A 24919-nucleotide genomic window follows, 5' to 3' on the forward strand; every position below is an offset into this window, starting at 1 on the left:
TGCCAAGAGACAACCGCCAGCAACATGCAGAGAGCTCCCAATGGCCAGCCCAAGCGTCCATCCCATCGTCTCAATGGGGGAGAATGCGACGAGAAAAACAGACGCGCGTGTCATGCTAAGAAGCAATTTATTTTTCTTTCTTTAGTTTCACCCAATTTATGCTCCTTGTTTTCGATATGAAACCATGTCCGCCGAGTCCACGCGCCCCCAACTGTTGCCCCAGAATCGCAAACTCCGTCATCTTCGAGGCATCTCGCTGAGAAACCTCGCCTTTACACGACCGCGCGGCCGAACCATTGACGATGCTGCTCTTAACAAGAGCCCTGCCAAGCTCGAGTCCCTGCGAAATTCACCCCAGATACACCATGCCCTCTCTTCGGAACAGCTACGACCGGGTCCAGGGCGGCGGAGGAGCACCAACCTTGTTGGTGCCAGTCCAGTGACGAGGCAGAAACGAATCGAGGATACATTCGACAGCAAGCTGGCCGACGCATTCTTCTCCCTCCATGTCGAAGGAGAGGAAGAGCCCGTCTATATCAGCGAGGTTGCCGAGAGGGCTACAGTATGTTTGTTTTACCTCCAAGTATTGACGATCCAATGGAGGAGTAGACTGTTAATGCACCGGGCAGAATTTTAACTTTAGCTTATTCGAACTGTCTGAGCTGGACTCGACCATTACCCAGACCCCGAGAGTCACCATCAAGATATGGACCAACAGACACGATACATGGAGCTTGCTGCTGGAGGACGATGTCGACCTGAGGGCGCTCAACTGGTTGGGCACCATGCAGAATGTGCACTTCCCACCGAACAGCCTGGTCTTCCACATGGTTGACGGCATCTACTCGCTCGAACTCTTCAACAAATACCCCCCACCAAAGAAGATGCCCCCGACACCCACGTCGTCTTACAATGCCCTCATGCGCCTAGCAACACTTGACAATTCGATTCAAGACGCTCTAGCCACCCGCGAGTCACTCACTCGGCAGATTAACGACCTCCTGGCCAAAGAGACCCCCAACCAAGTCCCCGTAGCCCAAGACTCTCTCGCCCTCGCCGAGAAATATCTAGCGGTGCAGAAACGCACCGTTGAAGCCTCCAAAACGCGCAACCAAGAGCTTCGCGCCTCAATCGAAGCCCGGCGGTCCGCCATTGCTGAAGGCAGGGCCCTCCAAGAAAGGGCCGAGACCGACGTTAACAACGCCACCGAGAAGCTTGCTCACTCCAAGACACTCCTTGCCAGAACAAAAGAGCAAATTCACGGCCAGCGCCGGCGCATTTGCGAAGACCTTGACAGGATCTGGCGCATCAACTCTGTCTCCACTCCTGGGACACCTCCCTTAACATTTACCATCTGCGATTTGCCGCTCCCCAACACGATTTACGACGACGCACTCCTCAAAGGAACTGGAAGCGATACCCTCAGCGCTGCGCTGGGGTATGTAGCCCAGCTGACAGACAACCTGCAGTGTTACCTGGGTGTTCCACTGCCTTATCCCATCCGGCCATACGGGTCTCGGTCAACCATCCGGGATGAGATTTCGCAACTACCAGACACACAACGAGATTTCCCGCTCTATGTTCCTAGGGGAGGGTCAAGCGCGCAATACCGTTTCGACTATGGGTGGTTTCTACTCAACAAGGATATCGAGACGTTGTGTGTCAGCCAGGGGTTGAAGGTTGTGGACATCAGGCACACGCTACCGAACCTGAAGTATCTGCTGTATGTCTGCAGCGCGGGGACGGACGAGATACCGGACCGGAAGAGAGGCGGGGTGAGGGGGTTGTGGGCGGGACGGTATAGGAACTTGACGGTGGCGGGGATGACAGCAGATGATGAGGCGAGTAGCTTTGGAGGGAGTAGGAGGGGCAGCGATGCTAGCAGTGTCGTTGGTGGTATTGGGCAGAGGAGGGGCGAGGATCTGAGGGGGAGGATTATCGGCGGCAGTACCGGGAACGGGGGTGTGGCTGGGTTTGAGGAAGCGGAGGTCAAGATGACGTTGCGGACGAAAGGGATGAGGGAGAGTGTTGCGCAGTAGAGTTTTGTCCTACAGGCGCGTTTAGCATTATCAGCAACTGCATGGATGGGTATCATTAGGTTGTTTTGCAGCTTCAAGAATTTGAGATACCCCTTTTACTTTGGTACCATTTCTCAAAAGAAACCATCTTGTTGCTCCTATCGACTACCAACCCCCACCACACAACAGCCCATTGGCTAAAACAATTATCTACACAGCCTCAAAAGTCTGACTGCCAACATAAGAAGTAGGGTTGGGCTGAGCAACCCAGTCGGCCGCGGGGCTGAAAAAGTCCAAGATCACCGAAGTCCCGACGACGTGAACATCCGACACCACGATCCGGTACTCGTTGAACGGGGTCTTGTTCCACCGGAGGAACACGAGAGGGTCGCTGCTCGAGGTCCAGTGGCCAGAGTTGGCGGGGATGGTGCTGCCCGAGGTGGTGTGCGAGAAGTTGACGGTGATGTTTTCGGGGAGGAGGGTCAGGGTGGCGGCGTAGCTAGGGAGTTTGTTAGTCGTTGTGGAGGGGGTGAGAAAGGGGGGTTGAGGACTGACGAGCAGGAGGTGGAGGTGCAGGTTGCTGTGAACTTGGAGAAGCGGGCAGAGGTGGAGTGGCGGGCTTCGATGGCGGCCGGGGCGGGAGCAGGAGCAGGAGCCGCGGTGGTGAGGGTGGTGAGGAGGGCCAAGGGGGCGGTGGTGAGGAGGGTGGTGAGCTTCATTTTGAGAGTTGGAAGTGAGCAAGTTGGTTGTGTCTGTTGGTGATGAGGATGGTAAAAGAAAACAGAGGTGTGGTGGGGGAACATGGCCTTCTTATAGACGGATCTCTTCCACGCTTTTCTCTCCTGAAGAGGTTGTTTGTCATGGATTCTCAGGGGATGCCCTGTTGACGCTTGGGGAGCTTCAATAGTGCCATGTAGCCTGTTCCTTTGTAAGGGTGTTGCATGAGGCTATCCAGGTGGCCTGCCTCACGAGTCCATTGTTTTGCACGCAATGCAATCCAGATCACGCCCAAGTTTGGTACGACATGCTCATTCGCACTTTGCCCTTGGCACTATGCTACATGTAGGAGTCCTGTTTTGGTTGGTAACTGGGCTAACCTTTGGCAAGACCGTCTGCTCTCGAAACTTGAATATGAGGCAGCTCCCAGCACAACTGGAGTCAGTCCAATACTGCTGCTAACGGATCACTCGAGCAACTTGACGGCGTCTCTCCGAGTGTTGCTCTGTTGTCTCATAGACTGTCCCTCAAAATGGTGAATGTGGTAGTCCCCCATACCTATGCGATAGTCTGACATACCTGTGTGGCCAAAACGCGGGGGTTGACCTCCTCTCAGTTCTAGCGTGACTTTGTCAGCTTCATGTTTAGACATCTCACCGTCGGGGAAAATGCAAGACAAGGATGGCAAAAGTCCGAACCTGTCACTCACAGAAATCTCTAGCTTGGAAACGTCTAGTGTCAGCCCTAGGAAGGCTCCCCGGACCAATTCAAGTGTGGCGGACATGTAAGTCACGATCCTACCCGTCAACTTGTAACTGACAGGTTCTAGTGGTCTTTTGAAAACCAAACAACCCGCCGCCACAATGACACACCGAACGGCATTCAACTTCCACCGAGAACCCGAAGAGCATGAACAAAAATAGAAAACATTTGTCACCAAAGTCACTACTACTCCTTTGTGATAGTAACCCTCGTATCAACCCTAATCCTGTCATCCGGCACCGCAGCCCCAGGACTTAACCTCCCCGTCCTGAGCATATAATCCATCCGAGCATCCTCCCCCGGCCGACTCCTGCTAACCGGAGACCTCGGGCTGACAGGACTAGAACTCAAGCTTTTCCCCCTCTCAACATCCACTGCCCACCCAGAATCCGTCCCATCCCTAATCTCCACATACCGATCATGATTCCCCCTCACCCCCATCGCTCCCCCATCCACCACCCCAAGCCAATGTTTGCTGTTCCTCCTACTCCCTCCCTTTTCCTGAAAGTTCTCCGACTCCTCCCCCGACGACCCCAATCCCTGGAATCCATACTGCAAATCCGTCGGACTGGCCAACGGCCCCAAGTCATTCCGCACTCCCTTTGACGGCCTGCTTCCAATCGTAGGAGGCCCTCGTCCGTTGATCCGCCCCTCCGCGTAATTATAATACTGGTTGTTATCCCCCGCACCACTCTGCCCATTCGACGATCCCGATGCCCTCGAGCTGAGAAGCCCAGGGAAGAACTTGGCGATAAAAGGTTTCAACGTCATGACACAGGCGCAAACAATAGCACCGTTAACCTCAACCGCGGTAAGATAGCTGAGCTCGGCGGCGGCGTAGGTGAAATCAAGGTCGGTCTGAACCCGAATAAGCTGCATCAGTCGAAGGATAGAAATAAAACAGACCAAGAACCCAAAACCAAACACCCCCGACAATGCCAGCTTCTGACGGCGAGGGAGGCGGATGGACCAGACAACCGGCATGGGCAACAAAAAGATCAAAAAGTCAGTCACTATTTCCCCTTGTTAGCTGTCTCTCCCCGAGAAATGAACCCAAGGCAACAACAAACCCATATGCATCCCCGTATTGCTCCACCAAACACTCTGCGCATGGCAGTACTTTTTCTCCACGGTAAAATCCCAATAGCTATTCAGCGGTAAACACGCCGTAAACGTCGCCAGCGCCATGAACAGGTGCGTGATGATCACAATCCCGAGCAGGATCTGCCCCGCCAACCTCGCCCACTTAAAGGTGAACAAATGGATATACAGCAGCAGGATGCTGATTTTGGAGAAGCAAAGCGTGATGAGGTAGAACAAGATGCCATACCAGGCCGCCCGGCCCCAGGCAATCGCCGAGGGGGTATCGTTGGGGTCAAGATCCCAGACGTGCTGACCTGCACCGTGTGTTGCTTGTTCAATCACCCCTCCGCATGTTGCGCCAGCGAATATCTGATCATGGCCTTGTGTTAGAAAATGTAGCAAAATTCGCACAAAGCTAGACGTGAGAATACCAAGGCAACAAGTATACTCCAGTCTGAGCCCCCAATCACTTTGATCAGGACCCCTCTAGTGTAAAATCGGAGGGCCACAAAAAGGGCTGCGATGAACCAACATATCGAAGCCGAGGCAATGATATTGACCACAAGAGAGTCATGGGCTAGACCTGCAAAGTCGACTACTGGGGCCCCTGGCGGCGGCGGCGGCGGCGGTGGTGATGATGATGATGATGATGGCGGAGGTGGAGAATCTGATGAGGGGTTGGGTGGTAATGTGGTGGCGGTGTCAATCATGGTGATTGGCGACTATGTATGGTAGCAATCGATCCAACTTTGTCCTGCTATACGCCCTGGACGCTCCAACATAGTGTTGCAACCATACACACTAGGAAAGCTTCAAGTCCCGACGGAGTGGTTTGACAGCTTCTTGGTTGACCTTAGCTCGTGGGGTAGGGTAGCCGGGGAGGGAACACAAAAACGAATGTCGGTTTAGAAAGAATGAAGCAAAAAAGGGTCTGAGCTGGGGTATATTTGGCTGCTATCTTAGCTTACTATATACCAGACACGGACACATGAACACGGCAGCGGGCTGGGAAACTTGTGCATCTGGGGTAATTAAAAGACGAGATGGAGGGTTGGGTATCCGAATATGCAGCTGCGGAATGAAGAGTCTGGGGTCGAGCAAGTAGAAGCGGGGCAGAGCAGGCATACCGAGAGGTATCTGTCAAATGGCAGAGACGGGAACCGATGTGACGTTGTCTCGGTTGGGCCAAGAACTTCTTGGGGAGAGGAAGCTGAAGTTCGGTTCCGCCTGAAGATATAGCTTCGGCAATTCTTATGCTTGGGCAATAACGAAGATGCGCACGGACAGGGACGTACGGCGAGATGGTGGGTTGGGCATGTTGCATGGGGCAGCAGTTTGGTACTGTTGGTGCCTGTCAGCGCTGTCAGCAAACCCCGAACCAAGGTGTGAGGGATATCCAGATATGGAGGGACCGGATGGACGAGATTGGCGGCGGTGGAAGCATATGCGATCTCGAGATTGCAAAAAGTTCGGATGACACTTGAGCCAGCGCAGAAGTGCAGGTTGGATCATGCGGCTAAGACATGACATGCCGTTTCAACTGTTCAGGGCCAGGGAACAACGGGGGATCTGAGGGTCCGTTGCACAATCGACATTGCGAGGATCTCATCTGAAAGCGACGGGACAGGGTAACTTGATAGAATGAGGAATGGTGCATTTGGTGCATTGGCTGTGGCGCAAATATTGAGCAAGAGAAGATGGGAGGAAAGTTCCCTCGATGGGTGCCTGTGCGTGCAGACGAAATGCAACCCTGCAGCAACTGCCATCAGCAAAACAGCTTATTATGTGGGGACCACGGAAAGAGCACTGAATGAAGATGCATTGCTCTGTGTAATCAAAAGAGGCATTCTCAAACCAGACACACTCCGGGTCTTGTATCTGGCCGACCGGCCGGATAAATCAACAGAAGAAAGACTTGTCCCGGTAACCACAATTGGGAGCTGTTGGTTGGTGGCTTCGTAATTGGCCTCCGCGATTGTAGCCATTGGAGGGGCAATTGCCGGCAGGCACTTTTCAATATGTTTTGATTGCCGCCTGGTAGCGAGGATGATATGATATTAAACTGGAACTGCAAAAGAGATGGCGCACAGATGGGAACTTCATCAATAGTAGGTAGGGCCCTTGTATTATTATGTCCAGATATTCAGGTTTTCTTACATTATTATGTTCCCGTATTCATCGCATTGGCCTTGAAGGAGAGGTACTGAGCATGATTCAAACAGGACTCGACAAGCGTAACCTATCAGTGATTGTTCAAAGCTCTGCAAGAGAAGAAAACCACAGCCAACAGAGATAAAGGTATTACTCGCTAGCCTACGTATATGTACCTGCCTATGCTCTCTTGCATTTGCCGCCCTTTTATTTTGTACTGCCAGCTGCTTTCACCTCTGCTCAGCACAAAGAGACAGAATCTTGTTTACATGGCAAAACCTTAATCTAAAGATAACTCTTACAATCAACTCTCACACAATAACCCTCCTCTCACCTTCTTTGACGGGGTAAAACTGGCCAGCCTGCCCTCCAGGATTAAACTCCAACCCCTCAAGCGCCATAATGTTGACAAACTCCTTGTCAAAGTTGTCCAGACAATACCTCGCAATCATGTCGATACCTATCCACAAAGGTTAGCCACCGTTATCAGTTCAGCACTGAGTTTGGAAACTTACCAGCCCCCGCCCCTCCCGCTGTCCAGAGCTCCCCCTTGCCATCCCCCCCCTCATAAGGCTTCTCATCCACCACCCACCTCTGGTAAACCCACTCGGTGCCGGGAAATCCCGCTCGCGCCACTGGCAAAAACTCCTTGTTGGTCGTCACCTTCTTTCCCTCCAACAACCCAGTCGAAGCCAGCCACAAGCTCCCAATGCAAGTCGTCATCCACACCCTCGTCTTGCCCCAGGCCTCCTTCATGAACCTGTCCGCTGCTTCAGGTCTATGGGTGGGCAGCGGGCCGCCAATGAGGATGATGTCAAGGTCCCTCGGACAGTCATCATAGGTCACATTGGGCAAGAATCTGAACCCGCCGATGGAGTTTGGCAGGGAGGCGTTGGGGGGCGTGGTGGTTGCCGGTTCGAGGGAGGAGGCGATGTAAAAGAACTCAATGTTCATTGCGTGAGGGGTAAAGACGCCAAACTTGGGGTCGAGAGGAAGGACCTGGTTCAAGTAGCTGGCCGAGAGGTTACCGAAGAGATCGATGCCCATGATGTCGGAGAGCTGGACTAGCTCGAGGAGGACGCCGATGCGGAGGGTTTTGGGGGACATCTTGGTCTTGATGGAAGCGTTGATGTCGTTGGTGAAATGATTGAGTGACTGTGTGTTGATTAAGATACTCAAGCAAAAGAAAGGTGTGGATGGGGGACTTACTTATACCATCCTGGACTCAATTCCCTCCGTTGCTGGCCGGACCGAGCTCACCGCGCGGCGAATGAACCTGTTGTGCTACGGACGTACCGCTGTCGGAGACTAACAGAGACCGTTACACCTGGCACCGGAGTCCGTTGCGAATTCTGAGGTGACCTACCGAGTGCACTCGGAGCCATCCAGTTGGCCCCGAGCCCAATCGGAGGTTACTTGCATCGTGCACGGCGCAGGTAGTCTTGACCTCTATTTAGGGCCACTCGCTCAACCCTAACCCGACAGTAGCTAGAGCCGCACAAAGATGTAACCTTCCTGAACCGCAGACTCCACCACACACAACATGAAGATGGAGTCGTCAAAAATGGAGTTCCAAAAAGCAAGTCTAGATGCCCACAGCCAGAATTGAACTGACGACCTTGTCATTACTAGTGACACGCTCTACCACTGAGCCATGCGGGCTGATGATTGGTTGTTGTTGGTGATGTTGGCGGATGATGGGCTTCTGAAGGTGTTGGAATGGGATGTCAGTGTTTATGTAAAAGATAGGATGGGGAAATGGCAGCATTGGTGCTGCAAATTTGATAAGCCATTGGGCGAAATGCTCGAGTGACAAAAAGGCAATGGAAGGGGATTGAAGGGCATCATCAGGGTCCGTGCTGCTGCTCCTTTCAGCCTCAGTTCGCAAAGCAGCGGACACGTAAGCACGTGACTGCGCGACAGCCACCCGTTCAGGGGCGCGCTAAAGCTTAAGTGGAAAATGCATTTCTTCTGCTACCTGTTTGCATCAAGTTGCGACGACATCCCATCTCATCAACCACGCAGCACCGAGAATCTGGACGCCATGGCTATTCTCCCATCTATTCCTGGTCTCACCGTGACAGTGGAGGTGGCAGACAGACCCACGAAAGAATATGACGACCCCGACGCGGATTCCATGCAGATTGAGATGCAACGTGAAGAGTTTGATCACCACGCCACCCCCGACCTTCCGCACGTCATCAAGTACATTGAAGCCAAACCTGGGGCCTTTTATCATTACCGAGTCAGCATTCAGCCTCGACGATTTCACTACGTATCCGATCATGTTGGCTTCACTGTCGTCAATGACGGCCGCGAGACAGGCATGATCCATTTAACATTTAATGATCGTGTCGAGAAACTCGGTCTCAGCCTCGTAGAGCGGACAGTGGGTTCGACGGTGTCACAAACTCGTGGGGGTAGCTACATCAATCGATTTTTTTGTTTTTCAGCTCTCAATGTTGGTAGGTTGACTTTCCGTGGGGGGGGGGGGGGGTTCAGACGTTATGGGAAGATACTCACTAGGTAATAATGATGGCAGTCGAGTCGGACCAGTTCACGGCCGATCAAGTCAAAAAGCAGACCGCTCGAGCGAAAGAGACCGGGGTTCTTAAAGTCCATTTGTATCACATGGACGTATCTGAAGGCTATAAGCCGCAAATAATCAGTGGTTCCGGCACCGAGAATGAAACGACAGTGACCATGGCCGAAAAAGCCCTCAAGGGCAGGGCTGTTGACTGCGTCACGAGGTTTGTCACATTTCTGCCATGACAACTGAACCCGAATGACTTACAGCTGTTTCTAGCTCCGTCGTTCGCCCTCGGGCTGATCATCCTGGGTTGTATCCAACAGACAACTATCATGATCCGAAAAAACGCCCCTTTGCGGTTTTTGAGTTCCGTTATCGTTCGAAAGGTTAGTGCAAAACAAAGAGCCCGAGTCTGCAGCTAGCCTGTTGCTTACCAGATGTTTTTTCAGAGGGTCTCATCAAAGAAGGCATTATTCCGCGGCCAACGGTCTCCGGCGATGTCGAGGAGATGAGTGAAACAGAGGTTCGACGGAAGTTGGCAGAGCTTCTGGAGAAGCAAAAGGTGCGAATTTGAATGCGCTCAAATTTGACACTGATCAGGCGTAAAGCTGACAACAGAATAGTTTGGACCGGACACGAAGCCTGCGAGGCTCAAGCGCGAAGCTGACAGGATGGAAGTGGACGATTGGGCCCCAGATCCTGCCTTCGAGACTCGGTACAAAACTCGGAGATTATCCCATGGCCAGATGGAGATTGATCTCACCGAGGACTGATGAGCTCGGCGAGGGAAATCCGTTGGGTGTTTTGGGACTGTGTATTTCCAGTGTGTCTTTTCCATGGGTGCATTATAATGGACCGATACACCTATAAAAGGCGTTTGGGGGCTTCGGGAAAACCATGTCTTTGCTCTTGGGATGGTAATATCTTCGGTCATGAATAGCATGGACAGCTGCAACATGGGTGCATGTAGAATATTCTTAATGTAATACTTTGTGATTTGATTTTGGGGCTGTCTACTTTCGCAACCGACTCAACGTATGGTGGCATCGGTCCTCTGGTGTGTTGACTAGGTAAATCAACAATGAGAGCAAAGAGATGACATAATCCTGGTTACTCCCATAATCTCTGTGTTAAAAGGTCACCATTGCCTCCTGGCCCCATTAATCTGTGTCGCCGGTAAGGTCAACAAGCGTGTCTTCATCCTCGCTATCCCCTTCTGATTCCAGAATCTCTGTGCAGGACACTCGCCTGGTTCTCTTGTGTTGGTTCGTTTGGCATCGGCATGGGTCATTCTTGGAATCGTCGTCACTCTCGTCCCTCTCTCACTTGATTGTCTTGATGTCGCGAAGAGTCTCAATCTCCTCCTCTTGTTCCTAGGGGTTCAAACAACAGGGTTAGCGTCTGACATGATGATATGATATCCGTGTGGCTATGTGTTCTGATGGTAGCTTACCTTTTCGCGCTTCAAAGCCTTGAGTAGCGCCTCCTTCCTCTTCTCGTCACTCATCTGAGCAACTTGTTCTTCGAGGGAGGGCTCGGGAATGATACCTTCTTTGATGAGGCCGTCTGTTTATTGAATCAGCATCATAGTTGCAGACACCAGCACCGGCTTCGGTATCAGCTGAGAAATACTACCTACCCTTGAGACGATAGCGAAACTCGTATCGTGCAAAAGGTCGCTCCCAGGGGTCCACCATCGCGCCGTCGCGTAATGTTATGCTAGTCCTTGGCCGGGATGGTACAGGTTTAAAGGTGACCCAACAATTAAAGGCTTCGCCATCAAGCGCTTTGGTTGCGGCTTGTTGCGGGATGGTTTCTGATGGCAGTGAGGAAATACCAGTTGGCCCCTCAAACCGATTCTTTGCTCGTGACTCGATTGTTCCAATGTGGTTGAAGAATTCGACAATAAAGGTCCCATGTTTCTTGGTCTTTTTGGTTCCTTTTGTAGTCGTGTCGGAGCTTTCCGCTGCGATTACCATGCTGTTAGCATTTATGCAGCATCCGTCATGTGCCTGTTTACGGGTTACTTAGGTTTTATTTACTCACCCACGTCAAGATTGCCAAATGTAAACGACAGATGACGGTTGAGTCCTTTATCCCACAGCATATTGATTAACATCCCCGGCGGCGTGTTTGTCGGCACAGACGTAGGAGGTCAGGACTGATAGTGATCGTTGTACCAAACGCCTCCTCCGTGGACCTTCAATCGAGTGCCATCTACAAGAAGATGCGCTTTGACGTAGCTTGTAGACCATTCGTACGTACGGTTCTTGTCCCCAGTGAAGCGATAACCCAAGCTGTTGAGTCGAAAGGCGAAGCTGGCGCCAGACTTGGCCTCAATATACTTGACAACGTGAGGGGTCCGTCATGTTTATGGTCACCCATCAGTTTCGGCGGGAGGGATCGGGTTGTACTCCGTGGCTGTCTCACCGTTGATTTCAACGGTGACGGAAATACCGAGGACGTCGATGATCGCCATGATGGGGTCCTGGCGGTGGTGGAATATGGGCCAAAGCCAAGCAGTGAGAGTCGTTGAAAGCTGCGCCAAAGTGGCAGCTGTTTGGGGAAAAGAGGAGTCGGGAAGTGGAAGTGAGGAGGAAAATTGGTCTGGCGACGGGGAGAATATTTATCTCTCCTATTCTTTGTTTACCGCCCCACAACTCCGCTGGCGACAACAGATGAGATGGAAAGAGTAAATTCCAAGATAAAGCTCCTGAATCGAAAGGAAGGAGCGCAAGATTTGCCAAACACAAGCACCTCCTCATCAGGCAGAATCCTAGATGAGATGACAAGGTTCATATCCAGGCAGAATCACACGAGAAACAACCAAGAAGTTCTGACCCGCCCCGCCTAGACTTCCTACCATACACAAGATGAACGATAGTATCCAAGCCTCCGTCCTCGAGCAGCCTGTTTTCTCAGTGTCTGGCTAGTCGAAGACGAACACAAATGAAGAAGTGATAGGGCCAAAATACTTTCCCCAATAGAAAGTAGTTCATCATCTCTGTCCCGATGACCACAGACAAATATCCATGGATTGTTGACCCCCATTATATGGAACCAAAACGACATCCTGCCCATAGGGTAGGCCAGGTGGTACATATCTCTACACACTAACCTTCGTCACCGACCTGCTTGCGCCAACGCCCCCTGGACTGAAGAGGACTTCCTCACAATTCGGAGCCGAGATTGTACTACGACCTCCAAACACTGGTTGGCAAGCGTATACAACGGTAAGATATCATTTGTGAAATGCACAAGCTGTATGAATTCGGGGATGAACAGAGAGGGTGATGATAGAATGGTAGATCAGACATTTGGCTCGTTGTGGGAGACTACTTCAAGCAACCTTTGAGCTGGAAACAATATGAATGGCACCATCGTGCTGATTTGGAATGTATGCTCTGATAATTTTACAGGATGAACAAGTGCAAATTCCATTAATCTGTATTGACTTTCCTGCAACCAACACCATCCGCGAGTGACAAGTAGACGACATGAAGATCTTCACCAGCATAAAGTTCACATCCAGGTATTGGCAATTCCAATCCATCTCCCCGCTGGCCAGCACCAAAACCACACTGCTAACAATATATCCTTCACTGATGCCAGAGTTCCAAACCACTATCAAAGCCAATGCCCATATGCACGCGGCCGCAAAGCTGCCTGTTTGCTCCGCCGCTTGGCCACTCAAACCCCGAGACAGCTCCCATTTCAAGTTCGTGCAGGGCTCAATTAAAAGGCCGAGATGTAGTTGCCTCGGAGCTAGAGCTGTCGCTAGAGGATCTCGAGGCGAAGATGGGCGAATTTGGAGGAGTTGACTCGGCCTTTTGAGGGAACTAGCGGGCGCCCGGGAGGATCGAGCCGAAAAGGGAAAACGCAGGAACGGGCCCCTGGTGAGAGAAGATCGATTTGAGTTCCTGTGAAGCAGCGCTGCTTGTGGAAGGTGCAGCGGAAGACGGCTCGGTCTTGATGACTGGGGCAGAACCGCGCTTGAAATCGTTGACCTGAGACTGCATCGGCGTAGGCTGGGGTAAATTGTTCATAGGGCGAACTCTGAAAGACACGTCCCTGTTGATGAGAACCGAATTGCTGTCGTCCATTGACCCAAAACCAATGGGAGCATGAAAAATCAAAGAATGGTTCATACACACGCCGAGCTTGCCAAAGTCATCAGGAACTGGCTGAATGTTGAAATGGGCTCGACGTAATTTCTCGAAAATAGTTCGCTCGACCGAAGCCCAGTCCGCTTCTGCGCGCGCCCTTCTCAAGGCAGATGGAGTGAATGCATTGATGCTTGAGACAGACATTTTGACTTCATCACGGTCACGGTTGTACACTGTCTTTATGCGAAAATTGCCGACAGAATGGGTGATGTGGTTTCCACCTCGATAGCGACCCTTGCGACGACCACGGCCGGCCGGCGGTTTGTACTCGGGCAGTGCGAAGAAGTTCTGTTCTTGCAGTCAGCAGGGCGTAGCTTCAGAGAAGCCGGGGTGCTCACCGGTTTGCCCTCGTCTTTGGGCTTCATCAAGGCTTTGGAGGTGGCCTTGGGGGGAGCCATTGGAATCTTCGACATGTCAAACTTTCCACCGGGCTCGCCCTTGATGTGGCCCCCTTCTTCCTTCTTAACGAACGACATGTTGATGTGGCTATGCAATTGCCGTCCGGAAGGAGGATGATGAGCTGGGCAATCTGAGGGGCCACAAGAGACTGAAGATGGTTCTGGAGAGGTCGAGAGGTTGAGGTCGGAACGCAATGCTGAGAGTGAAAGAAGACGCATGAAACCTTGCCGTTCAGTAGACTTTTGGAAGGCACGCGTGACACGGTGGGAGGTGGCTTGGCTCCTTCCTGGTGCGGAAGATGTCAGGCAGGATAACATGGCTTAACACGTCATCCCTTTGCAAGGCAAGAGCTTCGGGGTATTGGCTGGCCTGGATGAAAATGAATTTCTGTGGTGGTTAAAAATGTTGTCTCAAAGACCGCTGTCTATTCCCTTCTTGTATGCAGCCAATGTCCTTTCTCTTGCACCTTTATGGTCAACAATGTGCTTCGGATACCCTGCCTTGATAGCCAAGGCGGCAGCCCCTCGCCCATATGGGTCGTGGATTGCCTTGCCCTTGACCTCCTTCAGCTCTGGAACCCACTTGCGAATATACTCTCCATCAGGGTCAAACTTCTCACTCTGCAGCAGGGGGTTGAAGATGCGGAAGTATGGCTGCGGGTCCACGCCCACTGATGCCGAAAACCCCCATCCTCCGTTATTGCTCGCAAAATCGCCGTCGACAAGATGCTCCATAAAGTACTTCTCCCCCATCCTCCAGTCAAGAAGCAGGTCCTTGCACAGAAAGGAAGCAACAATCATCCGGCAGCGGTTGTGCACCCAACCCATGGAACGGAGCTGGCGCATGGCGGCGTCGACGATGGGAAATCCGGTACGTCCTTCTTTCCAAGCGTCAAAGTGCTCCATGTTGTAGGACCACTCAATGTTGGCGTACTCTGGTTTGAAGGGCTTGTTCATGCTGCGTATGGCTTGTCAGAAGAGAACTAGATCACTAACAGAGAGCGACTCACCAGATATACGGCCATTGGACTAGCACATGCTTGTAAAAGTCCCTCCACGCAACCTCCCTGATCCAAGTCTGGATCCCCTCGTTCCCTCCGTCGAGTTTTTTCGTATTGTTACGACCACGGGCTGTCCGAACAGCTGTCCTCGCGCTGAGTGTGCCACTGGCAAAGTGAACAGAAAGGCTGGAGGTGCCGGGGTTGGAAGGGATGTTTCGGTTTTGTTGGTACTTCCCAATGGCTTGGTCTGCAAACTTGGACAACCGTTTCATTGCCTCGTGCTCCCCAGCCGGCCATAAAGCCCGAAACCGTTCCCGATCCTCCTTGCTCAGGGTCTTGTTTTCTGGTGCTGAGGGTATTGGACACTCGAAGAGATGAGCAAGCTTTTGTCTCGTGGACTCGGGATTCTTCGTTGGGGATTCGACCAGCTCCAACAAGTCTAGATTCTCGTGAACGTGTCGAACCCAAGTCCTGAACCAGGGTGTGTACACTGCATATTGCCCACCGCTTCCACTTGTCAGCCTTCCCGGCGGCACAATACAGGTATCATGCAACACATCCATGACAAGCCCCCTTTTTGCCAGCAGTCTCGCCATCCTGGCGTCCCTTCTCAGCTCGTCCACTTCGTACTCCATGTTGGCAAATAAGTGACTAGCTCCCCATTCGCCCATCAGCTCCACAATCCTGCTTGGTATCTCCTTTCTCTTCTTCACAGTCTCGACCCAGAGAGGGATATCCAGCGCCGCAAGGTCCTTCTTCAAGATTTCCAGTGTCCGCAGCATAAAGTCCACCCTCACAGGAGCAGTCAAGTGTGCCTCAAAGTCTTGCGGACTGAGGATGTACAGCGCAATGAGTGGCACGCCAGCAGCCTGAGCCTTTTGACTGGCACAAAACAGAGCCGTGTTGTCTGTTGTTCTCAAGTCCATCTTGAACCAGTGCACCACCGCCCCTGCAACTGGCGTGTTGGCTCTGTGTTCAGCTGTATCTGCCTGTGCAGCCTTTAGCAGCTCGATAGGTCGGGGCAACTCATTGTTGTTGTATGCCCTGGCACGCGCAGTGGACATTTCGTGAGGGTAGTACTTCCGGAGGACGATGCCATGTTTTTCGGCATCTTGGTGGAAGGGGTGCGGCTCTCGCAAGGGGTCTGACGACAGAGATGGTTCGGAAGGGGGTTCGGCGAGGACGGTCTTGCGCTTCTTCTCTGGAGGCGGTTGGTCAGGGTCGGGCTTGATGAACCCGTTGGTACCATTCAACGTGCCATTAGTGCTTGGCGCACCGTTGGCGGAGGGCTTTCGTTTGGGATATCTACTAGCCGGCATGATGGTGAAGTTGAGAGCTGGCTGACAGTAGTGGGAGTGTAGGTGGAGAGTGGACAGAGATGCAATACCTTGCGAGAGTTTACAAGCACGAAGTAGGAGAAACATGGGACTTTTTGTGAAAGAGGAAAGAAGGGACACTGCAAACACTTGCTTACAGCGGTGGCCCGTTTGTTTTGTGCAGCGACACGTCAAGATTGTTGTGATCGCCAACCGGACCCTCAGCCGCCCGATCGTGGTGGACGTCATGGTGTCTGTGACATCGCGCCCCGATCCGATCCGTTTCCAGCTTCCTTTGTTAGCGCGGCACTGACCGCAGCGACACCTTGATGGCGGGAATTTTGGGGCCATCTGCTAAGACTGGCCCCTGAGCCAAATGCCAATTGATGGAAATAGGTAGGTAAACACTTCATTCAGACACCATGCACACTGGACGAGTCAAGGTAAAATGTAAGATCCGTATCTGTACCATAACGAGCAACTTCTCCGTCACGGCTTTTTCGAGGCCTCTTGATTGATCTACGGCATGGGAGCTATCGAGGTAGCCCCAGACTCCCCAAATATCGAGTATGGATTTGGTGAGCTTTTGCTGGCCGGGGGGGCAGTCACGCAAAAATCGAAGCGAGGAATAGGGGGCTTTCCGAGCGGGGCAGGAATAAGTGATCACGATGCCAGTGTATTTGTTCCGAGTAGATAATGTCCGTTGACGCCGTCGAGAGTTACCGGCAAAGCTGTATCTCTGCGAAAAAAAGAAAACGCATGATTCCCAAACCCAGCCGTCATCCCGCTGCCCGTCGTCCAAATCGTTCGTTGAAAAAGGCGTCCGGAAAGTTTTTAAAAAACGCACATCTGCCAGAAAGAATCCGTCAGCATTTCCGCCCGCCGCGATTGATGCTCCACAGCCCAGTCGTCCGACGTACCATCATCTCCTCCCAACAACCAGGATTCGTAATTTATCTCTGGGCAGACCAGACGTTCTTGAGGAGACCGTCACGCTGAGCAAGTCTGTTCAGAGCATCGTCGCTCTCGCCCATGGCGCGAACGAAACCGGAGAGAGCATAGATGATGTTCTCGCCCTGGATGGCCCGGCCGTTCTCGTCGACCTTGGCGATGGTGATCTGGCAAGAACCGTGGTCCTTGGCCTTGATGATGCGGCCCGTCGCAGAGCACTTGCGGGGGACGTAACTGGAGTAGAGATTCCAAAGTCAGCACACAACCCACCACAACCGATCCATCCCTCGTCGCCGTCCGTCTCGTGGTCGTCGGGTTTTGCGGGAAAAGAAGGCGAGCGCTTACAGATCGACGATCTCTCCCTTGTCGTTCTCCATGGCTGCGACTTGGTGATGAGTGCTGCGAAAAGACGGGTTTGGGTTGCTTTGCGGTGTCGGAGAGGGCAGGACTGGCAAAATTTCAAGAGTCTTGAATTTCGATCAGTTTTGGAGTGATTTGGTGGGTGCCGGGGTCTGTGGGCTTGTGTGCACAGACCAGAATCGACCCCACCACAGCTCACAAAAAGGAAGTGGACCGCAGGTTGGGCCCTCATGTGCCCAGTCAGGTGACGCCGCGCGGTCTTCGCGATGTGACAGGCTTGGCTGAGGTGCCCCGCTGAGAATCCAAACAAGGGCAAACCAGCAACTCTTGTGTTGCTTGCGTGGTGCCATTGCAAACGGTGTGATGCTTCTCGAGCCTTTATGATGATGCATATCGCTCATCCCAAATGAATACTGTCAGAAACTGCACTTTATCTTCTTTTTTCCGACTCTTGTTGCCATCCTGTCGACCTTTAACATCTCCCGTCGCACCCTTCCACGCACCGGGCGCATCCTGCCACGGGGCTTGAAGATGTTCTCTTCTCCACCCAGAGGCATGGCGCGCGACGAGTATCTGGTCGTCATATCTTCTTCTCCCGAATTTCCCTCACTTTGCGACCTTGTCCCGACGACTAAACCGACGACACTCCGCAGCGGCAAGAATGCTGCTACGATCCCCGGTGATGCGTCAATAACGTTTACGAGCGCTACGACGATGTGGCGGGCAGCCCAACATCCAGGCGCAGAGGACGTTTCAGGCCCGGAGGTTGGGATTCCAATGCCAGCTCTGAAACATACTGCGCTCGACAAGTCGAAACCAAAGTCCAAACCCCGAGCGCCCACGAAAACAAGGACAAAGAAAGACCCTCCGCTTCTAGTGGCGGATGACAGTGTAATTCTTTTGAAATCCTCGGGGGTTGATGTCTCGGTCTCGAAGAAGAGGGCGAAACAACCAAAGTCGGTTCAGGAGACAACACAGACAACAATTGCTAAAGGCAAGGTGACCAAGCCAGCCACCAAGGAGAAGGTCACGAAAAAGAAAGTGGAGACAGCCAGCAGGCATTTTGCAAAGGAACCGTCAATATCGAAACCTCCAACGACAAACTCAACAGATGCTGTGGTACCAGTAGAAGAGGACGGACCGGTGATTCTGGAGCCAGCTCTGCAAAGGAGATTCGATTGGACCCCGCCACGCGAAAGCCTACCCCGACAATTAATACCTGTGGCTGATTCACCAGTGGAAAGATCAACATGGTCAGTGGAGTCGCCAGAAGCCAATGTCTTCAAGGCTCTTCATGATAAGTTCGGTCGGACGTCTGATGATGTGCAATCAGTTGGCCCCGGTTCAGGGACAAGTTCACTGGATGTGTTGGGCAAGAGAAAGCTCATCGAGATGGTGCAGACGGCTGCCGCGAGCATCTCCAACATCAATGCGAATGGCAAAGCCCTTGCAGAATCCCCAGTCAAGTCAAAGGCTGTCAAGAAGAAGCCACGCACGATCACGGAGCTGGCTACTGCAGCCTACAGAAACCAGGAAGAGCCGTCTAAGCAAGATTCGCTCCTCGGCTACCTCGACACGCCAGATGCGCAGACTGGGTCATCGAGCACGGTGTTGAGAGGTAAAGGGAAGCTTGGGAAGAAGCCTGCAAAGCCAAGACCATCTAAGAAGAAGCCTGAGCCCAAAAAGCCCATCTTATTGTCCCCAGAGAGTGCCTTGAGACAAGTGGCCCAACAGGATTTCGTGTTTGGAACTTCAAGTCAACTTGCGATAGAGGATGACCCCGATTTGCTGCGTGCGCTTCACGAGGCGATGAAGTTGTCAAACGACACGACAGATGACCCCTTTGCAATTCCCAGCCCGGTGACAAGCGATCTTGCGGTTCGCAGGAAACCTGCGCGTCTTCTCTGGGGGGCTAGCGCGCGAGATGAGGACGGCGCTCTTCTGGACATGGAGATATTGGATTTGACCGAATCACCTCCTCCCGCTCATTCGCAATCTCGTGCCAATGACAAGGAATCGTTGGATGACTCTGTGCAGATGACGGAGCAGTCTTTGCCACCACCGCCGACCAAGGCGCCAGAGCCCATGAGGGAAGCATCACCCCCAACGCCGGGGGCGGATGAACAAAGACATACTGGCAATAGTATATTTGACACCACCGATTCATTTGCAGAGACCGGGTCAGAAGCGCATGCTTCGCCAAAGTTCCATATCGCCAACGCCGTAGTCGAACAAATTCCCGAGCCGAATGACGCAGATTGGGATGACTATATTGACTTTGACCTTCCACCATCCAACCAAGAGCATCACGAATTCTTGTTGACACAGTCGAGCAGCCCACAGCTCGCGCATTCGCCCATCACTCCAAATCTACAACCAGCATCCACATCCAGTAAACCCACCGCCGACCCGTCTATTCTGTTGCAATCCGGGCCTATGGCTCCATCCAGACCAAAGTATGAACTCTTCACCGATGCCCAGCTAGCACGAGATATCTCCAAGTTTGGGCTCAAACCTGTAAAGAAACGTTCAGCCATGATTGCGCTTCTTGACCAGTGTTGGGCAAGCAGGGTCCAGTCAGCCACAGGAGGCGCGGCTACCAGTGTGCGGACCATATCCACCACCACCTCCCAAGCTGCCTCCAAACCGAGCACGGCTGCTGCGGCGATCAGTCCACGAGGTCGACCAAGGAACAATTCGGGCACGGCAGCACCATCAGCTGATTACAGTAGTCTGAAGGTCCTGGAGCTGAAGAAGCTGTTACAGGAGCGTAGCCTCAAGCAGTCAGGGAATAAGCCAGACCTCATCGCCCGTCTTCAAGATTATGATATGCAGAGGAAGACATCTGCCGGTCTCGCATCTCCACGGGGAAGGCCACGCAAAGAGACGGCAAGCTCCCCGAAAAGAACCAAGCCCCGTGAAAAATCTCCTGCAAGACGAGCTACCTCTCCAAGGCGTAGTAGATCACCTGCAACAACGCCACGTCGAAGTAAACCACAAGGCAGGGATGGAGTGATTGAGATTCCCGACTCGGATGCCGACTCTGACCTAGATGATCCCATACTCTCGTCCCCGCCTTCAGCTGCAAGACGTGCTCGACCAGCAGATGAAGACATGTTTTCTTCTCCTCCCCGGGTAGATCTGTCCATCAATGAAGATGCAGAAATGTCTCTCATTGCCAGTCCAACCACGGAGCAAGTCTCTGTGTTTGCATACATTACAAAAGCTATCACATCAGCACCTTCATCCAAAGACCCCACTGGCCCCTCCTGGTATGAGAAGATCTTGATGTATGATCCGATTATTCTCGAGGATTTGGCATTGTGGCTCAATGCAGGACAGCTGGACAAGGCGGGATATGATGGGGAGGTCTCACCAGCGGATGTCAAGCAGTGGTGTGAGAGCAAGAGTGTTTGTTGTCTGTGGCGGGTCAGCTTGCGAGGGCTGGAGAGGAAGAGGCTGTGAGGACCGAGTCGTGGTTTTTGGAGTGTTTGCGCTGTTTCACTGTACCATGTGTACTATACACGAGTATGGATATGAGTGATGACTGGAAACAATGGATTTATGCCTTCAATTCTGAGTGACAGTCTGCCTGTGATGCTGTTGGAGTGTGTCAGCGGGAATGGGCCGGAAATAAGCGGGGCCGAAGCAAACCGAGGTTGATAGCGCCAAGTTTCAGAAGATCCCCTCATCACGGTGACCGGAAACCGTTTGACGATGAGGATAGCGTGAGTGAGGGGGAACCTGGACGGTTCTTTTCCCCAATTTGGAGTCTTTTTCTATTTTGGTTTCTATTAAACATGAGCTCTTTGCATTTTGTCGTCATATCCAGGAGTTCTGGCTTTGCTCACTCATTCCGGCTCTCTGACGCGACGCGCTCACTCTCACTCACAACCGTCCACTCGGTGCTCAACGCCAGCAAGAGAAATTTCGTCACAACGTCGAGAAATCAGGACCAAGGGCCCCTTTTTGAAAAAGCAAAAACAATGGACCCCAAACTGTACACCAAGTCAGCTGCACCGTCGTCAACCAAGTGGCCTGCGCCCAGTCCCAGTGCCAGCATCCTGGTCATCTCGCCCACCAACAAAGTATTGCTGTTGAAGAGAGTCAAGACGGCCTCTTCTTTTGCGTCCGCGCATGTGTTTCCTGGTGGCAACGTGGATGAGTTTCATGATGGGGTGACGGCCAAAGATGAGCACCTGGACAATATCGTCTATCGAAATGCTGCCATCCGTGAGACTTTTGAAGAGACGGGTATTTTGTTGAGTAAAAGGCCTGTTGAAGTCAGTGATGAAGTGAGGGACAAGGGACGAAAGGATGTCTACAACAGACAGATCCCCTTTGGGGATTGGGTCAAGGACCATGGTGGTGTGGCGGACACAGGTTTGTTTTTGTGCTCCTCGCCCCTTTTCTCGTCAACGGACTTTTAACACAGATAGACTCCCTCATCCCCTTCACCAGATGGATCACCCCACCCCCAGCCAAAAAGCGCTTCACAACCCAAATGTACCTCTACTTCCTCCCGGTATCCTCCGCCAACTCGTTCTCCGAAAAGCCCAGCAAGATCCACACCCCTACCCCAGAAGGCGAGCAGGAAAAGGAGCACACCTCTGCGGAGTGGGAGTACCCCCTCACCTGGCTGTCCAAGGCCCAAAGCGGGGAGATTATGCTTTACCCACCGCAATTCTACCTCTTGAATCTCCTCTCCCCCTTTTTGAACAACTCCAATACGGATTATGCCACGCAGCGGAAGGGGGTGAGGCAATTTCTGGAAAAGGTGCCGACTTCAAGCGGGGAGTACGACTCGTTTGATGGAAAGCTCAAGCCCAAGGTGTCGAATACCCATCTGATTGGCTGGAAGGACAAGGTAATCTCGCCTAGTGTGATGTTTGCGCCGGGGCAGCTGTACAGGGACGAGACCGTGTTGAGTTTGGAGTCGCCTGGTCCTGAGCTCGGGGCTCAAAAGGGGAACACGAGGGGAGGGGATGCGGAGAGGGTGGTGGTTGTTGAGTTTGAGAGGAAGAGTGGCCCGAGGGGGATCAAGATTGTTGACAGGGGGGAGGTGGGGAGGCTGTGGGAGGACAAGGAGAGGAAGGGGGCGAGGATATGAGGTTGAGGTAGCTACTGTCTGTAAACACCTGTTCGTTTGGAAGGCGTCCATGGTGCTCTGATGCCGGATTTTGGATGGAGAATAAGAGTCGGACGTTCTAGGTTTCAAGTGGGGGTCCATTGGCGTCCTCTTTCCTTGTTATGTAAGGCAAGCAGTGCCTTGAGCTTGAGCACTTTGAGTTTGCTTGTCTTTGAGCTTCTGAAAGCTTTTAAACTCTCCATCATACAACAAACTTGGACCACCAAGAAACTTGGACCGCATTCCTGTCGTCTCTCTTATCTTCATCCAGCAAACACATTTATCCCATAGTGTTTCTTTTCAGCTTGTCCTGTAAGCTAGTGCACACGTTAGGTATTTAACCGGCCAAGCACCATTCAATCTTCCAAGCATTCTCAACACATTCGTCACCAGATTGTGACACAGTTCCAATGGACCCCCCCACTGTTGCCTCCTGTGATACCCATCTGAGGCTTCTCGAGTCTTTCGTGGCCTTGAGGGACAGGGTGCGATAATGAGCGCAATCGAACCAGACAGACCAAGAAGCATTGTCGGATTAGTTTCTTCGTCTTACAACCGCCCGGTTTTATCGTTGGGTTTTCTCCGTGAGCGATACTGCAATACAAACCTCGCTGCCACCGCTCGGTGAGTTACTAAGCTTTTGCATATGTGATTTTATCGTGGATATGCTAATGGTTCTGCCTCTGATAACATAGACGTGCTGATGATTTGGCATTCCTTCATATTAAATCCGTATGTTTATAGAGGCTGATGCACAGCAGTCCGTCTAAGCGGAGCTGCTGAGCGCGGTCTACAGTGGAAACTGCTTATAGGTAACATGCTGGTTTTATTCCAACATACAAAATATCTCCAGGACAACGATTAACAAAGTGGTCATACTCAGCGCAAAGCCATCGATACTGATCCGGCAAAATTCTCTCTCTTAAAGTCACAAGTGCGGGATATTGCACTTCTAGGCCTCTCTCCCGACCTCCTCGTTGTTTTGAAAGAGAAAGGCACGTCTCAGACCGACGTTTCTCAGCTTTTATCTGTGGAAATACTCGAGATTTAGGCAAGGAATCACGACTTACCTACTTACTAACCTACTACGTACGACTTAGTAGCTGCTGTGAATCGTTAGGCTAAGTTCGCCCTAATAATAATACGATTTGGATGGATTTACAGCCCCTATTTATACTTAATCCTTCGGCGTGCGATCATACGATACAGTAGCTTTCTTCGACTATTTTAAGTAGGGCCGGTAGGCGTGCCTACCCTGGACATAGACCTGGTCTGGCATACACACTAACTCTCCCCCGCACAATACTTTCAATTCTCAAGATATGTCACCCACGGACGTTTTATTAACCATAATAACGACCTCGAGCACAAGGCCCTTTCTTCTGGTTTCGAGCAGACAAAACAGCTGTACAAGCGCCATTTTGACGAGAAATATGTTCTCTGCAATAGCTGGTTCTGTGAGGCAGCTCGTTTACAACCCGACGGGTTCTTGTGTGACGAACCCCTGTACAGAACCTCTGAAAGGGATACGGGTTGAAGGTAACTTCTGACAATTGGTTCGGTGCAGCTAAACAGTGCACAACAAGATGTCTCAATGTAAACACAAGATACCGTGAATACAATTGTGAATTGCATACTGCGGAACTGTCTATCTACACCAGCCAGTTCCTCCGTATATATAGACCTCAATCCTCCAGGTACCTCCGTACCTGGCTCACCACGATCACCAAGTGAGCCTGGTGATCCGTCCTGGCTCACCACGCTCACCCAGCGCTCCTGGCGAGCCGGCTCACCTCTGCCAAGAGGTGAGCGCCCCACTGTCCTGCAGCCCCGTCGTTACCTTTCACTTGATTGGCCACCACGGCCTGCTGCAGTCTCCACTCTGGCTTGCTATATGGTTGGTCTGTGACATCATAGTAGCTGCAATGGTTCATAATGTCAACGGGTGCAGTTGAGCCAACACCAGATTGTCAACTAGGTAAAGGATGGAGTTACCATTTCAGCCGTGAAACTACAGAGTGGGGTTTGAGTACCGTGGGCTTGTAGATATGTTTGTATCTGACTGTTGTCACCACCACAGCGATGTTCAATGAGACCCATTGTCCTTTTTCATCACCAATATCATCCGGGACTCAACGTTATTCCGCAAGACCTTGTCAGAGCCACGAGATTCCAAGTTACGTACCACATGACGAACAGCTTGATCACATGTTAGTTGTACTCCCCGTGTGAAAACACAACTTGACAATTTAGGTAGTACTCACCTGGCCGATCACCCCGTGGGTCGGAATCCCAACTGTTGAAGAGGCTGACCTGGGTGGGGGTTTGGTCTCGACAC

At 52.1% G+C, this 24919-nt stretch overlaps 9 protein-coding genes across 9 annotated transcripts, besides 1 other annotated feature; 3 read left to right on the forward strand and 6 right to left on the reverse strand.

The window, feature by feature from the left end:
- Positions 1-184: 184 nt before the first annotated feature.
- Positions 185-2039, forward strand: PODANS_1_180 (uncharacterized protein; the record flags this gene model as incomplete). Its single annotated transcript, XM_001912226.1, has 2 exons — positions 185-562; positions 630-2039. The coding sequence occupies 2 exons, from the start codon at positions 185-187 to the stop codon at positions 2037-2039; spliced, it is 1788 nt and encodes a 595-aa protein (XP_001912261.1).
- Positions 2040-2228: 189 nt separating this feature from the next.
- On the reverse strand, positions 2229-2821 carry PODANS_1_175 (uncharacterized protein; the record flags this gene model as incomplete). The annotated part of the gene is made up of 2 exons (XM_001912227.1): positions 2229-2517; positions 2574-2821. 2 exons carry the CDS (start codon positions 2819-2821, stop codon positions 2229-2231), a joined length of 537 nt encoding a protein of 178 aa, XP_001912262.1.
- Positions 2822-3683: 862 nt separating this feature from the next.
- PODANS_1_170 (uncharacterized protein) lies at positions 3684-5290 on the reverse strand (the record flags this gene model as incomplete). The annotated part of the gene is made up of 3 exons (XM_001912228.1): positions 3684-4510; positions 4601-4949; positions 5012-5290. 3 exons carry the CDS (start codon positions 5288-5290, stop codon positions 3684-3686), a joined length of 1455 nt encoding a protein of 484 aa, XP_001912263.1.
- A 1752-nt stretch (positions 5291-7042) lies between these two features.
- Positions 7043-7838, reverse strand: PODANS_1_160 (uncharacterized protein; the record flags this gene model as incomplete). The annotated part of the gene is made up of 2 exons (XM_001912229.1): positions 7043-7191; positions 7247-7838. 2 exons carry the CDS (start codon positions 7836-7838, stop codon positions 7043-7045), a joined length of 741 nt encoding a protein of 246 aa, XP_001912264.1.
- Positions 7839-8321: 483 nt separating this feature from the next.
- Positions 8322-8393, reverse strand: a tRNA (tRNA-Thr).
- Positions 8394-8691: 298 nt separating this feature from the next.
- PODANS_1_150 (uncharacterized protein) lies at positions 8692-10034 on the forward strand (the record flags this gene model as incomplete). Its single annotated transcript, XM_001912230.1, has 5 exons — positions 8692-9196; positions 9274-9481; positions 9538-9647; positions 9711-9823; positions 9885-10034. 5 exons carry the CDS (start codon positions 8692-8694, stop codon positions 10032-10034), a joined length of 1086 nt encoding a protein of 361 aa, XP_001912265.1.
- Positions 10035-10690: 656 nt separating this feature from the next.
- On the reverse strand, positions 10691-11240 carry PODANS_1_145 (uncharacterized protein; the record flags this gene model as incomplete). The annotated part of the gene is made up of 2 exons (XM_001912231.1): positions 10691-10827; positions 10901-11240. The coding sequence occupies 2 exons, from the start codon at positions 11238-11240 to the stop codon at positions 10691-10693; spliced, it is 477 nt and encodes a 158-aa protein (XP_001912266.1).
- Positions 11241-14236: 2996 nt separating this feature from the next.
- Positions 14237-16493, reverse strand: PODANS_1_140 (uncharacterized protein; the record flags this gene model as incomplete). The annotated part of the gene is made up of 2 exons (XM_001912232.1): positions 14237-14783; positions 14836-16493. The coding sequence occupies 2 exons, from the start codon at positions 16491-16493 to the stop codon at positions 14237-14239; spliced, it is 2205 nt and encodes a 734-aa protein (XP_001912267.1).
- A 602-nt stretch (positions 16494-17095) lies between these two features.
- Positions 17096-17470, reverse strand: PODANS_1_130 (uncharacterized protein; the record flags this gene model as incomplete). Its single annotated transcript, XM_001912233.1, has 2 exons — positions 17096-17327; positions 17439-17470. 2 exons carry the CDS (start codon positions 17468-17470, stop codon positions 17096-17098), a joined length of 264 nt encoding a protein of 87 aa, XP_001912268.1.
- Positions 17471-17840: 370 nt separating this feature from the next.
- Positions 17841-22563, forward strand: PODANS_1_120 (uncharacterized protein; the record flags this gene model as incomplete). The annotated part of the gene is made up of 3 exons (XM_001912234.1): positions 17841-20871; positions 21063-21836; positions 21893-22563. Coding segments are annotated over 3 exons (4476 nt in total), but the record flags the coding sequence as incomplete, so codon positions are not given.
- Between the last annotated feature and the right edge of the window lie 2356 nt (positions 22564-24919).

The sequence above is a fragment of the Podospora anserina genome, chromosome 1 (genome assembly GCF_000226545.1).
Source record: "Podospora anserina S mat+ genomic DNA chromosome 1, supercontig 1".
NCBI classification, from domain to species: domain Eukaryota; kingdom Fungi; phylum Ascomycota; class Sordariomycetes; order Sordariales; family Podosporaceae; genus Podospora; species Podospora anserina.